This window comes from Clupea harengus, chromosome 1 (assembly GCF_900700415.2).
Source record: "Clupea harengus chromosome 1, Ch_v2.0.2, whole genome shotgun sequence".
NCBI lineage: Eukaryota > Metazoa > Chordata > Actinopteri > Clupeiformes > Clupeidae > Clupea > Clupea harengus.
Genome location: NC_045152.1, coordinates 21982923 through 21999824, shown reverse-complemented (window position 1 = coordinate 21999824; position 16902 = coordinate 21982923). Strand labels below are relative to the sequence as shown.

The following is a 16902-nucleotide window of genomic DNA, read 5'->3' as shown; positions in this document are numbered from 1 at the left end:
TAATAAGTTGAGCAGGTGAAAAAGACAGACATTGACAGAGCTAATGTCTTCACTGTTTATATTTTAGTTCAATTTCATTGAGTCTCTTAATCGCTGTGCCTTCATAAAACATAATAGGGATGGCTCTAAACATGATGTAGTTATAAAATAGATTTATACTCATTTTTCTGAGGGATTCTGGGAGATGTAGTTTTTCTGCGCTCTTGACACGTAGTTGTTGCTGCAGGCTGGCGGCAGGTGCAGGTGCGTGTGGTGGAGCCGGCGGTTCGTTCACTGAACAGCGGGGACTGCTTCCTGCTGGTGACGCCGCAGCACTGCTACTCGTGGAGCGGCCGGGCCGCCAACGCTGCCGAGAGAGCAAAGGTGAGCGCTAACACCCTCTCTCACTCTCAGCTCTGAGGCTGTACACAGCAGCGCAGCAACTGTTTGGAATGGGTTGAGTGTCAGGGTCAGATGCGGTGCAGATGTCAATTTTACATTGACTGAATCTGCGCATTATAACAGGCGGAGTACAAAACTGAGGTACGTGGCGCTCAAACAAAGAATAATCAGAATAATGAGATCGCACTCAAAATGATGGTGAAAAATGAGGCGAATTAGGCGATGATTATTCTCATCATTCTCAAGTGCCATGCAAAAAAAAGGCAGAGGGCCACACATGGACCCTTAGCAGCTCCTGTTTGAAACGTATTCTCTTACCAAATGTATGGATCGCTGTCAGTACAATTTTATTACTTCATTATTCTGAGCTATTTGCTGGGTCACATTTACATTGTTATTCAGCAGATGTACTGTACAATTGCCTGAAAGAGCCTCAGTGCATTTAGCAGCCCTGATAATTGCAGAGCATTTTATGGTCTGTAATGATTTGGAATTATCAATATTGACTGGAAATGGTAATGACTGATTATTGCACACTTTAATTGCTAATGTTTGTTGGTGTTTTGCTGTTCCAGTGTAGTAATGTTATTGCCAAATACATTTGATTCATAATGTTACAGGCCTCCGAGATCGCCTTTATAGTCCAGAGCCAGCGGGACCTGGGTTGCCAGGCAACACAGGTGATTCACCTTGAGGAGGGAGTCAACAGTGAGAGTTCTCAAGCCATGGAGTTCTGGAACCTTCTAGGTGGAAGAACAGAGTACAAGGGTGAGTGTCTGTGGTCTACTGGGCAACATCTGTCTTGCTGTCAAAGAACAATCAGAAAATCAAACAACTAGTGTGTTGCTCACTATGTTTGTTTTTTTTGGTTTCTAACTTCTGTGTTTCATATGTGTGGTTTTCATGAAATGTGTTTGTGTGTCCATGTTTGTTAATCGGTGTCTGTCACTGATGGCAGGTGCTGGTGGCCCTGAGGAGGATGAGCTGTTTGAGAGTGCGCTGGTGGAGTCTAATTGTGTTTACCAGCTGGAGGAGGACCGGCTTTTGCCTCATGACCAGGGATGGGCCACCGCCTCACGCATCTCCCTGCTGGGCTCCACTCAGGTACACACCTCCGGCCGCACTGGAGCTCACCCACACCTCTCTCTCTACTGCCCCCTAGGGGACAACTGTAATACTCAGAATATCAGACTTTACAGTCCTTTCTGTTTGCTACAAAATTGCAGTTGCTATCTACGTTCCCCATCTTGCCCAGACATCCTATGTCAGATACAGATGTATTACTGTGTGCTTGCATTCCTGGTGCGTTTCCGGGCTCAGTCTGTGTGTAAGTCCTGCTCTTGCTCCTCTCCCAGACTCTGGTGTTTGACTTTGGGAGTGAGGTCTACCTGTGGCATGGGAAAGACGTTACCCCAGGTGACCGCAAGGTGGCGCTGCTACTGGCTCAGCAGGTGTGGGCCGGACCTTATGACTACAGCAACTGCAGGGTCAACCCTTTGGACGTTTCAGCCACTAATGCACACATACCCAGGTGAGTTCCTTCAAATATAAACAAACAAAAAGACAAACACACCACATACTTGTCCCACAGTAGTTGCAATAGCACCTCAAATACACGTTTGTTTACCATTCAAATTGTTCAAATACATGTTTTGTAATATCACGTTTTTTTTTTGTCCAGACAGGGTGTTGGGCGCCCTAGCTGGGCCCTGCTGGGTCGTCTGTTTGAGGGGAATGAGACAGCACTGTTCAGGCAGAAGTTTATGGACTGGCCCGACACGAGCTCTGGCAGAGAGGACATCTGCATCCCCACTGTGGAGATCCCACAGGTGATGAGAACCACCAATATAACACATCCAGACACACACGCATGCACGCACGCACACACGCGCGCACACACACATACACACACAAACATATATATATATACTGTCTATATATTATATACGCACACACACTTCCCATTTCTTTACAGTTTATCTGTACATGCACCAGATGGTAATTTATAGTAATTATACGGATTTAGTATAGAGTGGGAATGGAGAGGACATGTCATTTTTAACTGAACTGTTTGGTGATTGTGATTTGTGATTGGTGGATCCCCTAACCCAGCCTACCCATCTCTTTACCCAGAGTGCCATCTCTTTGCCAGTGACCTCCCTGCCCTCGGAGGGCTGGTCCTGTGATGCCAAAGCCCTGCTGGCTGGAGACGGTGTGTCGGGGGCGGGGCCTGTGCTCCTGAAGGGTGTGGATGTGCAGAGGGGGCGGGACCTTGTCACGCTGAACGACGGTCGGCAGGCGGAGCTGAGCACAGTCGCCGTGGAGACGTGGCACATTGGCGAGCGTGGGGAGAGCCAGGTGTCCCCTCAGAGCTCTGGACAGTTCCATGAAGGAGACACCTACGCCATCCGCTGGAGCTACTGCCTCACCGCTCTTGGTGTGTGTGTGTGTGTGTGTGTGTGTGTGTGTGTGTGTGTGTGTGTGTGTGTGTGTGTGTGTGTGGGCACATGTGTATACATGCTGGGGTGATTTGGAACTTTTAGACATGTGAATAAATGTCATGTCTTGTATATTGTAAATACCAAGTGTGTATATATATGTCTATATGCTATATGTCTGTAACCTAATAGATGTGTATGTGTGTGTTTGTGTGCGCTTCAGTGCTGTTGACTGTCTTTGATTTGTACAAGTTAAAGCTGAATCTACGAACATTTTTACTTTGGATTTGATTTAAGAAAGTTTTAAATGTTATATTTAATTGGGCCAGGTAATATGCTTAATAACTACACAACACATCTATGCATTTGTTCATGCATTACTTTTTATTGGGTGTTTAAGTTTTACGTATTTATGTTGCTCGGTTCTGTTCGCAGTTGATCAGATAGTTGCCACTGGTGACGAAGTCGGTCTGGAGCGTTCCGCCCTCTTCCTCTGGCAGGGCCGTCACTCACGCCACTGTGGGCAGGAGCTTCCGCCAGCCCTGGCCAATATCTGTGGAGCTCAGGTGCTGGTGGCTCAGGGTGAGGAGCCTCCGTGCTTCCTGCAGCTGTTCCAGGGTGGCCTGGTCCTTCACAGGGGCAGGAGGGAAGACACTGCCAACAACACAGGTGTGTGTGTAGTTGTATGTGTATATGTATATATATATATATGTGTATGTGCATCTTACTCTGTCCGTGAGTGTTTGTCATTTGTGTTTGGATCTCACGCCATAATGTGTGTGAAATGGTGGTTGTTGGTGGCTATGTGTGTGTTTACACTCATTTATTTAGCAGACATATATAATCTTTTTCATCAGTATGTGTGTTCCCTGGGCATTAAACCCATGATTTAGAGTGCTGTGCTTACAGTGATGTGTGTGTGTGTGTGTGTGTTTTAGTTGGCTGTCGTCTGTTCTGCGTGAAGGGTGCTGTGCCTGTAGAGGCGTCTCTCTCTGAGATAGAGTGCTGCTGCTCCAGTCTGCGCTCCCGCGGCTGTCTGCTGCTGCTCAACCCCCAGCAGAGGGCGCTCTATCTGTGGAACGGCTGTAAGGCCCACACCAGCACCCGGCAAGTGGCCAAACACACTGTAGAGCACCTGATGCACATGTAAGTCACACATCCTGTCAATGGTCATGGTTTGCCAAGTCTTTCTGCTAAGTACATTTGACCGAGATATGTAATGCTGTGTGTGTGTTTGTATACTTCTTTATATGTGTGTGTACACGTGCATCTGTTTATGTGTGTGTGTGTGTGTGTTTGTGTGTGTGTGTGTGTGTGTGTTTGTGTGTGTGTGTGTGTGTGTGTGTGTGTGTGTTTATCTAAGGTGTCCTCCTGAGCTGGGTTTGAGTCCTGATGTCAGTATCAGGGTTCAAGAATTGGAGGAAGGGGCGGAGCCAACAGAGTTCTGGGCTGCCATTGGGCAGCAGGACCGAAAGGCCTATGACTGCATGTTACAAGGTGCTTAGATCCTACGTACATCCTCACCTACACATACGCATGTGCACACACAGCCATGAACAAGGTATAGTCATTTACATATATGAATAGTCATTCAAATGCTATGTTTTCCCACAGACCCTGGGAAGTATAACTTCACACCTCGCCTCTTCCATCTGAGTGTCCAATCAGGGACTTTCAAGGGGGTGGAGCTACTGAATCCCTCCAGGGTGACAGGTGTTGCCATGGCAATGCCTTTCCTGCAAGATAACTTATACTCTGTGTCACAGCCAGGTAAGAAGCAACAAATGCATCACAACATGCAACACACATACACCAGTTTTTTTACACCAATGGTCACACTTGTGGTCACCCACAGCTAATGGTCACCCACAGCTTTGTTATGCAATGCTTCAAGTTGAGTGTTCAAACTTCAAAGTTTGTGATGACACATGGTTTCAGAAAAGAATCAATTTCTGCAAAACGCAGTAAGACACAGACAAACAGGCACCTATCAGAAACAGCTCAACCTTCTCCCCTCCTCTCTCTGTCTCTCCCCAGCTCTCTTCCTGTTGGATAACTGTCTGGAGGTGTACATGTGGGAGAGCGGAGAGGCATCAGACTGCCAGCGCCCCCACTGGGACAGAGAGAGGAAGTGCGCCATGGAGACCACCCTCCAGTACTGCAGAGGTCAGTGCAGTTGAGAGACAGGTGGTTGTGTGTGCAGGGACTGGGTGTGTGTCTTTGTGTGTTTGCTCGCACCTGGAGTATGACGTGTACATATGTGTATTTATGGCCCTGTGCTCCAGAGCGTAACCCACGGCGCCCCCCGCTGGCCTATCTGATAGAGGATGGAGCTGAGCCGCTCACCTTTACCAACGTCTTCCCTCAGTGGAGCCCCAGGACACCATCCCAGGTCAGGCCAGCACCATCTCCACCACCCCCCATCTCCAGCATCCTCCCCATAGCCAACATCACCCACTCATGTGTCAATCACCAGTGTCATGTTTCAGTCATAACCAGTCACCAGTCATTCTTCCTGGGAATGGACTGGTGTTGGTAGTATCTTGATATATCAGCAGAGTTAAAGGAACCGAACACACACACACGCACACACACACACACACACACAGTCGCTTGATTTTCAGCGCTCTTTCTGTTTTGTGCTGGCAGGAAGAGGCTCCGCGTAAGAAGCTGACCCTGGTGCAGGACGCCCTGACAGCCCTCAGCACACATCACTTCCCCCTGGAGCAGCTCCTGAGGAGGCCCCTACCGGAGGGGGTGGACCCACTGCATCTGGAGGACTACCTGTCTGACCACGACCTGCAGGTGAGCTCCGCACCGCCACAGAACATAGAGAGCCCAGAGGCCCATCAGCTCACAGGGATTGTAGGCTGTAGCAGTTATTACCAACCCCCAATGCATTAGTTAGCATGGCAGCTAGTGCTAATGTGATGCCTGTAACTAAGTGGCTGAATATGCTTGTCAGGGTTTAAGCACTGGCAAGGGAAAGCAGTTGTGTGGATTACCTAGTCAGCTAGAGGCAGTCATGCAGGTTTTTTAAAATGGTTTACAACTGTGGCCACAGACCTTGTGGATAAATGTGTTGCCTTCATCATACCAAACATCATGTGTCATTAACTGTTGTGTGTTTTTGTTTTGTCCTGTAATATTTTAGATGGCTTTGGGCATGAAGAGGGATGAATACGCCTCACTTCCTGATTGGCAGCAGGTCAACCTGAAGAAAACTAAAGGACTTTATTGATATCCACCTTTCAACACACAGTTTTTTTTATATATATATAAAGTAGATTTTATTTTCTGTCAGCAAAAAGCTATCTTTTAAAAAGAAAACTTTTAGTATTTTCTATTTTTGTGAAAAGTATTCTTGTTAAGTGGCCCTTCTTTGCACACACACATGTACAGTGCCCCCCCCCCCCCCCCTCTAGTTGCCTGTTTAAAAGTGTGTGCTTGTGCGTGGGTATGTGTGTGTGCCCGTGTATGTGTGTGTGTGTCCTTTGACAATTGGTCATTACAGAGCCTTAAACCCTACTCACAGGGGCTGGCCAAATGTTCTTTTTGAATTTGATTTCCTTGTAGTGTATAGTACACATTCAGTGCAAGCACAAGAGGCAACTCCATACACTGTATAGCATTCACAAGCCCCCTGCTAATGTGAGCTCCTTTCTTGAACTCTGGCCAGAACAGAGTCTGTGTAATGAGAATGACGTGTGGTTTTAATACTGAACTTAGCTGTAGATTTTACTGAATGTGTTTTCAGTTAACGAAACAACATGGACGACAAACTGAATAATGTAACATCACAGCATTGTGGAGGTTTTTTTTTTCCTATGAAATTTTAATTTACCTGTACAAATCAGATCAGAGGGATGAAAGAGGAAACAGGAACAGTGTAAGAGTCAGTCACAATCTCTGTAGATATTTTATGAGAGAAAGAGAATGCATACAAAAAACAAAGAGAGGAAAATCAACCTAATAAAAGACGATGAGGAAGGGCAAGTCCCTGTCTACGCTGTTTGTCCTTGAACACTCTTTCAGAGCCTATGGGTCTATACACTTATACTGATGCAGCTGTGCTTCCGTTAAGGCTGAACCCATTACTACATTTCACGACAGGATGTTCTGCTAGTGGCGAGATTCAGAGAGTGGACTGTCTCAAGGCAAATCTGCCTTTTCAATGAGTTTGTCTCACTTAAGCTTGAAAAGAATTTTCAATTAACCTTGTGTGTTGTGTGTGGGTGTGAGAGATGGGGGCGGGGTTAGAGATTATCAGATAAAACTGGCTAGTTTGGTCTACCGGTATATTCTCTACTGGGGTGTTCGATGTTGGTGAGGTGGTGGTGATGTTAATGGTGAGAGCTGAAGGCAGGGACTGTGTGGTTGGTGAGGTGTTCATCAGAGACTGTGTAGCTGTGTGTTTTCCCAGATGAGATTAGTAGGAGCTTTAAGCCCTCATGTGACGCTGTGCTCCACAGCCCAGCCCTGCCCAGGAGGCCCAGCCACCTATTAGTGATGGGAAAACTAGCAGGGGTGTGTGTGTATGTGTGTGAGGGAGAGAGTCTTGAAAATTACAGAAAATTGCATTTCCTCATTTTAAATGATAGTGTCTCTATGTAAACACATGTGGCATAAAATCATAACTTTAAGCAATCAATGATCATACAATTGTAAGAAAATATTATCTGTTCACAAAATACTGAGCCCAGTTCTAAAATAATGAAAACTGTCAGACAGCATTGGAGTGTCAATATACACAGAAAACTGACTACATTCTTATCTGTTCAGCTAAATATGTTACTTTGTGATTAAGTTTTACCATGTTGAACCTTTGAGAACCCTCTAAGACTTAATTTCATTAAGCACTGCAACCTTTTCTAAGTCCTCTTCACTGACTCGAGACATTTAGTATGTGGCTCCAGGATTATCAAGAAATTTACAATACTGAGAAATTCTGTGCGAACTAGAAAAGGGGGGGGGGATTCCGGACTGTGGTACTGCGTGAGACAAAATGGCGGCAACTGAGTGAGATGGGAATAAAGAAAACAACAGTGGCATAGGACAACTACAGAGAAGAACTAAAGAAGCTTGTGAAGTGTTCTACCCTACATACGGACAAGGTAACTCAAGGTAACTCTGGATATGCAAAGTTGTGGGTAGGTTGCCTGTGAAAAGGGGCCTGTACATTGAAGCGCTAAAGAAACTTGTGAAGTGTTCTACCCTACATACGCACAAGGTAACTCCAGGTAACTGGATATGCAAAGTTGTGGGAGGTTGCCTGTGAAAATTGGCCTGTATGTGTGTGTGCCTTGTGGTGAGTCTATCAGTGTAGGTGATTGGTACAATTGAGTAATTAGGTCTATATACAGGTGTGTACTGTTTCGCATGTGTGTTTGTGTGAATGATTTTGGTTGTGTATGTGTCTGTGTGTGTGTGTTTGTGTGTGTGTGCACATGAGCGTATGTGTGTTTGTGTGTGCCTGCGTGCGTGCGTGAGTTCAGATGGCCTGCTCTCTGTCTGGTAATCTCCTCTCGGGCTCAGACGCCAGTGCTGCCTCTCTCAGCACCACCATGTGATCCTCTGCGGCGTGCAGCGATTGGTCGATCCAATCCATACTCCCCGACATGTGACAAGCGTTCCGGGTAACCAGCACCAGATGACTGACAGAAAGCAGGAGGGCAGTGGCTCTGATAGGACATAATTAGAACAAAAAATAAACATAAAGAGATCTATTTCATGCTCAGTTGTGGGTGTATGTTTATTTAATTTGCAGATATTGTCCTATAAAGTTTGTGATCAATTACCTGGCATCCAGGAGAATAGGGTCCAAAGGAGGATACATGGAACGCACCACATCATCCACCCTACACAGACAAAGGAGGATGGGTAATGTAGTCCTGTGAAGGCACTCTGAATACGATTGGTTTATCAGATGCTAAACATGTTCTGTACTAGCAGGCTCTTTATCTTAATAGACATAGCATTTAAAGATACTGTATTTCTGTCTCTCCTTGGTAAGCTGCAATGTGTGAAAATGAATTCTGCCTTGGATGTACCTGGGGCTAATGCGTTTGGCCACGCTGATGATGTCACTGAGGCTGGCAGGAGCCTTGACCTTTGCCCCAGAGCCCATTGTCATGGCAACCAACTTCTCAGTCAGAGTGTGACATATCTGAATGAAACACATGTCATTGGTTAAACCACTTCTTTGAACCTCAGTGTACCAACCATAAAACAGGAAACTGTTTTCTACAATCAGATTTACCTTTAAAATAGAAATGCAGTGGGACACCAGACCGCTGTTAGGTAGAGAGAACGATAGAAAAGGTGAAATGAAGAAAAAATACCAACAAAATACTTTAATTTCTTATTGATGATACAAAAATGTCCATCTGAATGTTAATCCTGCTAATGGTCATGTTGCGCTGACAGTGGTGAGGATGACTGGACGGTACTGAGTGTGATGTGGTGGGGACCTACGAGGCATCTTCAATCCAGTCCTCATTCTCCAGGATGGCCTCGATGTGGGGGTTGGTGATGACCACATCGTCCAGCTCCAGCTCAGAAGGCTCACTCTGAGTCTCCATAGCGCCTATCAAGTCAACTGTGGGCCTGAGGGAGAGAGAGAGAAAGAAAGAAAGAGACATTTCACTTTATATCCTTTTTTGAAATTTTAGGCTGTATGTGCAATATCCTACCCTCCAACATTTTCCTTCAGACTTAAAATCAGATCAATGGAATATCAATCTGTGCCAATAGTTGCATTTTTCCACACAGCATTTTAAAGAGAATAGCCATTAAAACATGGTGAACACACCGCTGGTACTCTCTCTCTCTTTCTTTCTTTCTCTCTCTCTCTCTGACTCACTTAGAATCATAGTGGTGTAAATGGCCCCATGGGTGACAGTAGCGATGGCGGCATACGACCACCAGTGCCAGGAACGAGGCCAGGAAGATGGTCGCCAGCACCCCGATAGCCACGATCACCACCGTCTCCATGCCGACGCCCGAGGTCCCCGTGGCTACCGACCTTTCACCTTCCGATCAGCGGCTTGCTTGGGCGTCTGGAGTCAGCCGGGCGGTGTGAGCACTCATCTGAAGAGAGGGGTGTGGATTATGAGTCACATCCATGTTTTTCGCAGGAGGCCTCAACACGGTCATCTTTAACACCCTAAAGATCCGGTGGTAAACAAAGGTGTGATCCCACATGTTGATCACAAAAGAGATGAAGTGCCCAGGCAGCCATTTTGCAAATGTATGCCTTGCCTCTTTGATTCTGGTTGTCGGAAAAAAGGGACAATGTCACACAAAAATGAAGCTGAGAGATCAAATACCAAACCCATTAATTCAAACACTGGTAAAAGGCATGAGCACACAATACAATACTGATGCCAAGCTTGGGTTAGTGTCCTGGAATGACCTATCCACCTACAAACGTAAATCGGGATCTGCGGAAGGAAGTTATTGGGAATGGGTTTCAAAATCAATTAAGCTTAAATGCTTGGTCACACCTTCAGAGTACATAGGACAAAACTCAATGCGTTTCATTTCCCCCCCTGCCAAGACTTCACGACGCCTTAGCTGTCAATCAACAATCCCTCTCTTGATTACACAAGGTGGCATGTTTCAAATGCTAATCAAAACATTTGACAGTACTGCATTTCTCTCTCGTGTATATGTATGGGCCAATCCCCTTCCCTTGGTGAGACAATTTAACTTCAAAAAACTAAGTTTGGAAATGTGTGCCAGTCAAGCCATTTAAAGATGAAACTGGTAAGGTATGATTATACTGTTATTGTGGGGGAGTGGAGCATTGACTGTTGCATGACTTATTATTTAAACAATATTCTCTTTTATCTTTAACTTGTCAAGGAGTTCTTGTTGACAAAAGGTAGCACAGAAAAATACCAGTTCCTTATCTACTACGTATTCTCTCGTCCTACACACACACACACACAGCCACACACACACAGTGTATGTTCCTTGGTCTATCTGAAGCAGTTTTTATTTGATTTTCAAAAGGTGAAAATGAGGTTGGGGTGTTTCATGTATATCTGGACTGTGTGAATTGACAAACTGTTGCCCTCTCTTTCTTTCATTCCCTCTGGATCACTCAGTGTTTGTATTGGGTGTCCGTTAAACATTATCCACTGCGTGGCCATGATTGCTACAGCGACACTCAATAGGTGTGTGTGTGTGTGTGTGTGTGTGTGTGTGTGTGTGTGTGTGTGTGTGTGTGTGTGTGTGTGTGTGTGCGGGCGTGTGTGTGTGTGGGCGTGTGTGTGGGCGTGTGTGTGGGCGTGTGTGTGTGTGTGTGTGTGTGTGTGTGTGTGTGTGTGTGTGTGTGTGTGTGTGCGTGCGTGCGTGTGTACAGTAAGACTTATTTGCTAACTGCCCACATTGATCGCATTGTAGAATTATGTTTTCTAGAGCACATGCATAGCACACACATAGCAAAAAGGGATTACAGCGATAATTCCGTAGACTTGGGAAATCTTGTAGCCCTGAGGGAAAATGCTTGAAAATGCAATGAAAACACCTTATTTTCACTGCGGCCTTTTAAATGTCTGCCTTGCCACACTGTAGGCCTGGGATATATGTAATCCAGACAGGAGAGAGGTTATGTGGAGGACGTGGGGCTCCCAGACATGAGGATTACATCAACAGTCATGTCTACACAGTCAATTAGAACAAGACTGTAGGGGTGTCTACCATGAAATGTCTTCCAGATATCCACATTTGCATGGTTTGTGATGAAAAGAAAGAAAAGAAAATCTAAAAAATTATTATTATCGCATTAAAAAGGTGTGTGTGTGTGTGTGTGTGTGTGTGTGTGTGTGTGTGTGTGTGTGTGTGTGTGTGTGTATGTGTGTGTGTGTGTGAGAGAGAGAGAGTTGGCACTGTCCTCTCTGCACTGTCTCTCGGTAACAGTGTTACAGAATTAAAGCATTCCAAATTGTGGTATTTTCATCTGAATGCTTATCTAAAACTCTGTTTGGGAATGCTATAATTCACTAATCGGATTAATTCCCGCGCCGCACTGGTCGTGTCACACAGTGCTTTCTCCCCGCGCTCAGTCATACAATTTCTTTTACGTTTCCAGTACAATTTATCGCTGGACAAAAACGTTGTAATGAAGAATTAACGACAGCAGAATGTTGTGACAGGACACAATTATGTAAAGAGTCTGTGGACTTTCTGATATTTGCCTAACACTTTCTGTGTTTCTCTATATAAACTCTCCTGCTTCTACAAAGGCTCAGAAGTCACCATTCTATTACATTCGAAAATCGTCGATTAATGGCGCCAGTACGTGTGCAATTTGTTTAACTGTAAAATAATGTTCAACTTCAGATTTGCAAACTCGCAATCTAAATCTGATGGCTTGAAAAAGTTTTCTGTACACAGCTTGAAAAATAAAGTTCCCATAATAACATATCAGAACAGGCTACAGCAGTAACATGTTATATGTAGCATACATACCTTCAGTTTGTCCTCAGAATGTTTTTTAAAACTATGAAGACTATATAAAATAAGTTTTACACCAAACAATTTGTTTCTGGTAGAAAAGCGTAACCCTGACTGTTAACAATTAATTTAAAACAAACAATCTGTTGGCAAAATGGAGTGACCCCTATCAGTACAAGTTAATATACTAAGTATTGCACAAAAGATGCTAAACTGCGAATCGATGTAGTTAGCTGTGTTATGTTCATATTATTAAGTATAATGGCTAAAACACCTTAACTACATTATTCCCTATTTAGACAACAACCTTAAACGATTATGTTCAGATATGATAGCAGGGGGAAAACCTAAATGCGACATCGATTTGGAGACGTCAACAAACACACAAGATGTATTAGGACTATATACAAAAGTTCAGTAAACTCACCGATACATTTTGTCCTTTTTCCTGTGGTTCGCTGGCATACACAAGGCACCTATTCCCGGGGGCATGCGGAGACGGCACGGATCTCTCCAAAAAGGGAGCGCGCAGGGGCATTTACGTGCACTGCTGGGTCATTCTACAGTGGTTACTGACGAAGAAGTTGAACCTGAAAACTTTCGCATGTCACGCGCGCTCAGGTCCAGAGAGTGCCTGAAAAGGAACGAGCATGAGGGGCGCGCACCAAAGAATGCCATAGCTCGTGCGGGTCTACAATTGGAAGTTGATATAGCCCACCTCATGTAGTACATCCCGAATTCTACAAGGGAATCCCAGTAATCCACAACATTAAATGAGATACAGTAAACGATAACGTTTAACAAATGTCCAATCAAAGTTTTATTATTTCTTCTTGACAAGATTTGCGTTTCGTCAGAGAAGTGATGGGTGAATATCCTACACGGTGCCATTGCATTCGCCAGGTGGCAGTGTCTACATTATCTATGTCGGGCGAACGTTCGCAAGTTAATGGAGCTGATGAGAACTCGTTTGAGTTGAGTTGAGCTGATGAGGTTTTTTTTAAAGAAAATAAGCTACATAAATGTACTATATTGAAAAGATATAATGACAAGTTTTCCATTTCTAGTTATTATGCTGCCCTGATGATGGCACCTTGTAAAGCATGCATTAGCCAAGGTTTTTGAAAATTTCAAGATGTTTTTTTCCCCCAAATTATGTTTTTCACCTTTTTCTGTTATATTTCTGATGAAATAGGCGGACACGTGTCTGCACAAGCACTAATCTTGGATAAATGTGATGATTAGCTGATACACACTTAAAAGCATAATGCATAATGCATACAGAGAGGGATTGAATAAAGTAGAAGCCACTGATGGAACACCAATGGTGGAAATAATGAAAGAGTGATATGTTTGGCTCTATCAGGAACGTAAAAGCCGAACTGTGTGTGAGTGTGTGTGTGTGTGTGAGAGGGGGGGGGGGGGTGTTATGGTTGTAATTTGACACTTTGGAGTCTGTCTCTCTGCCCGTGTGTCTATGTGTTTGAGAGAGGGAGGGGGAGAGAGCATGTGTTCTGTCTCATGGCTGTGCATGTTCTCACTGAAAACCTTCAAATATATCTGCTCTAACTTTTGAACACTGAGTAAGGCATAATGCACTCCTCATTTGATTAGTTGAGCAAGAAAGTAAAATGTCACCAATATTAGAATCCTAAAGTAGGTTTAATTGACCCTTTGCATCTCTGAAGAGCTATCAGTGCAACCTCCTGATTAAGATAACTTGAGATAACTTCCCTGGATGAATGTGTCAAACAGACTGTGGCCTTAAGGATATTTAGGTTGATATGCTAAATGATAATACTTCTCTTCTCTCTTTGACAAGTGTAAGAGTAACAGTAATGTCTTAACTTGCAGAATAAGCAGGTATGATTTAAATATAATGTACAAACGCAAAGAAAATTATGTTGGAGTTGGTCAAAGACTAATATGTTGGCTGCTAACATTCCCTGCTCTTGTTTGTAAAGAAATTGGCCAGCCTTTGATGAAATTCTTGGAAAAATGGAAAAACATTTCACATTTTGTTCTAACAGCTATATTCACATAGTGAAATAGAAACCATACTCTTCAAAAAGGTTGTAATTCTACATTGCGAGTTAAAGAGGATTATTTGTTGCACTTTCCTACCTAATCTTCTCTATCCCCATCAGCATGAAGTCAAGGGACACTAGAGCCCATGAAGAGAGGACAGAAAATAGAGCACTCTTAACTACTGGCTGTGGCCATTTCTTATTAGCTGGAAGGTCAGGGATGTTGCATATGATCAGAGCTCTAAAAGGGTTTAGACAGGAGGAACTAACAGGATTACATCCAGCGGGGGGAGAAGAGGGAGTGTTTCCTCTTCTGTGTGTGTGTGTGTGTGTGTGTGTGTGTGTGTGTGTGTGTGTGTGTGTGTGTGTGTGTGTGTGTGTGTGTGTGTGTGTGTGTGTGTGTGTGTGTGTGTGTGTGTGTGTGTGTGAGAGAGAGAGTATGTGAGAGAGAGAGAGAGATGAAAGAGGGAAATGTGACAGGGACAGAGACAGAGAGAAAAAAGAGAGAGAGGAGAAGATAGAGAGATAGCGAGGATGTGTATGTGTGTGAGTGCGAAAGTGTATGTGTGTGTGTGTGTGTGAGAGTGTTAGGAAGAAACCCATGTGTATGATTATAAAACAATTGGGTTCTATTGAATTATTTAGCTGTTTCTGATTGGACAAGAGACGTTCCATGAGTTGGAATATCCCAGGACATCCCAACTCGGACTTTTCACAGCTAATAATAAATCACTCCGCGATGAAACATTCTATAGCACGTTGATACAATTAAGCGATAACCGTTAATTCAAAGACGTTGACAATGGAACTATGTTTTTGTTGCGGAGAAACAATGGCGAAATAAACATTTTTGAATCAATAACTTCGTGTTTAAATGTTAATTGGTTGACTATAAAATTGTTTTATAAAAGCAATATAGTACTCGTGCGAGTGGGGTAGGTAAGGGATACCACCCGTGGGAATATCCCTTACCTACCCCACTTGCACTCGTACTATATTGCTTAAGTATACAGCATGTGTGTAGGGAAAAGAGAGAGAAGACGAGACACACCATCAGTGTGTGTGTGTGTGTGAGCGAGAGAGAGAGAAAACAAAAAAGAGAAAGAGGAGGCGAAAGAGCAGTGTTTATTACCGCAGTGAGTGAACAGTTCCTCCCCTACACCCAGCAGTCAGTGAAAGTTAATAGCAGTCAGTGTGGAGCAGAGGCTCCTGCAACACTTCCTGCTTTCATCCTCTATAACTTGCCTGGGCTCACACAAGGCTCTGGCTGACCCTGGGCTCACACAAGGCTCTGGCTGACCCTGAGCTCACACAAGGCTCTGGCTGACCCTGAGCTCACACAAGGCTCTGGTTGACCCATGGCTTTGGAGCAGCCGCTGCTATGACAGGGAGAGAATGGTGAAGAGAGATGGTTAAAGACAGTGACGTGTGGTGAGGTCAGTGCCTGGGTTGGCAGTGGGCATTCACAAATCCACACTAGATGGATTTGTTTGCAAGAAAACGCGAGTGTGGTTACTCTGCAGCAGCACAGGATCGCTAACCCTCACCCTGCACGTCAGACATGAGAGAGAAAAAGCAGAGCAAAAAATGATACAAGATAGAGAGACGGTGGGTGAAAACCTTCAGTGTTTGACCGATAATAAATAAACTTGATTGATTACAAGAGCCATAACATCCTCATTTCCATAGCATTGGCATACTGATGCAGTCACGTAACATCAGTCCGTATACTCCTTTGCACAGGGGTGCAAAGGTAAGCTATCACATCCTCTGTAGCTCTAACACATAGCTGATATTAGTGAGGGTAGGCTTCTCTGTTGGTGTACGCCGAAAAGATCATCAGCAATCAAAGTGAATTTGGGCTTTGGGTTCATCGAAATACTTAGGATACATGGTACCATGGACTCCATCAAATACCAGCAGATATTAAATGAAAACCGAACAGCCTCTGCCAGGAAGCTTAGAAATGGGCTGTGGTTTGACCTTCCAGCAGGACAATGATCCGAAGCACACCTCAAAATCTACACAAAAATGGTTCACCAACCTCAGAATAAAGGTTTTGCCATGGCCATCACAGTCCCCCCACCTAAACCCCATGGAAAATCTGTGGGATGAGCTGAAGAGGAGAGTCCATAAGCGTCAACCTCAGAATTTGAAGGATCTGGATCCTGTATGGAGGAATGGTCTCAGATCCATGCCATGTGTTCACCAACCTCATCATGCATTATAGGAGAAGACTCAGAGCTGTTATCTTGGCAAAGGGAGGCTGCACTAAATGTTAAATGAAGGGGTGCCAATAATTGTGGCACACATATTTTTTTGAAAAATATTTGTTTCATGATACGAATTTAATGTTTCTTTTAATTATGTTACTTCAATAAAAGGTTTGATTTTTGTGAATATTTTGAATGAAAGATCATGAGGATAAACAATACATTTTTGCTTATTTTTACTAAAGGGTGCAAATAATTCTGGAGGGCAATCTTAGTCCATATAAGTAGATAAATAGAAAGCCAGAAATTCATGTAGGTGTTGGGTGATGTCTTGAAGTCTGACAGTGAATGTTGGGTCAAAAGTAGAAAATGTGTGGTGTA

General features: G+C 44.2%; 2 protein-coding genes across 9 annotated transcripts in view; one reads left to right on the top strand and one right to left on the bottom strand.

Moving 5' to 3' along the window:
• svilc (supervillin c) overlaps positions 1 to 6233 on the top strand; it is a 24440-nt gene extending 18207 nt beyond the window's left edge. For 7 of the 8 annotated variants that reach the window (XM_012825866.3, XM_031571416.2, XM_031571403.2 and 4 more), the window contains 14 exons: positions 227 to 363; positions 1002 to 1149; positions 1340 to 1485; positions 1737 to 1912; positions 2063 to 2210; positions 2515 to 2818; positions 3255 to 3488; positions 3758 to 3965; positions 4183 to 4316; positions 4434 to 4589; positions 4857 to 4985; positions 5105 to 5211; positions 5469 to 5624; positions 5974 to 6223. In XM_012825866.3, coding sequence (XP_012681320.1) covers positions 227 to 363; positions 1002 to 1149; positions 1340 to 1485; positions 1737 to 1912; positions 2063 to 2210; positions 2515 to 2818; positions 3255 to 3488; positions 3758 to 3965; positions 4183 to 4316; positions 4434 to 4589; positions 4857 to 4985; positions 5105 to 5211; positions 5469 to 5624; positions 5974 to 6060 — 2270 coding nt within the window. In that variant the 3' untranslated portion in view covers positions 6061 to 6223. Of the gene's footprint in view, positions 1 to 226; positions 364 to 1001; positions 1150 to 1339; positions 1486 to 1736; positions 1913 to 2062; positions 2211 to 2514; positions 2819 to 3254; positions 3489 to 3757; positions 3966 to 4182; positions 4317 to 4433; positions 4590 to 4856; positions 4986 to 5104; positions 5212 to 5468; positions 5625 to 5973 lie in introns of all 8 variants that reach the window. The other variant, XM_031571385.2, reaches the window with a different exon arrangement.
• Positions 6234 to 6627: 394 nt separating this feature from the next.
• Positions 6628 to 12870, bottom strand: tmem98 (transmembrane protein 98). Its single transcript, XM_012825868.3, has 7 exons — positions 12709 to 12870; positions 9682 to 9908; positions 9294 to 9425; positions 9079 to 9112; positions 8870 to 8985; positions 8618 to 8677; positions 6628 to 8500 (listed from the first exon to the last, which is right to left on the bottom strand). Exons 2-7 carry the CDS (start codon positions 9810 to 9812, stop codon positions 8311 to 8313), a joined length of 663 nt encoding a protein of 220 aa, XP_012681322.1. The 5' UTR covers positions 9813 to 9908; positions 12709 to 12870; the 3' UTR covers positions 6628 to 8310.
• Positions 12871 to 16902: the final 4032 nt, after the last annotated feature.

Excerpts from the sequence above, each read along its gene's own strand:
- tmem98 (XM_012825868.3), bottom strand. The coding sequence starts at position 9,812 with ATGGAGACGGTGGTGATCGTGGCTATCGGGGTGCTGGCGACCATCTTC. Across the intron at positions 8,678-8,869 it reads GCCAAACGCATTAGCCCCAG|GGTGGATGATGTGGTGCGTT; the intron begins GTACATCCAAGG and ends TTGTCTGTGTAG. Across the intron at positions 8,501-8,617 it reads CCTATTCTCCTGGATGCCAG|AGCCACTGCCCTCCTGCTTT; the intron begins GTAATTGATCAC and ends ATGTCCTATCAG.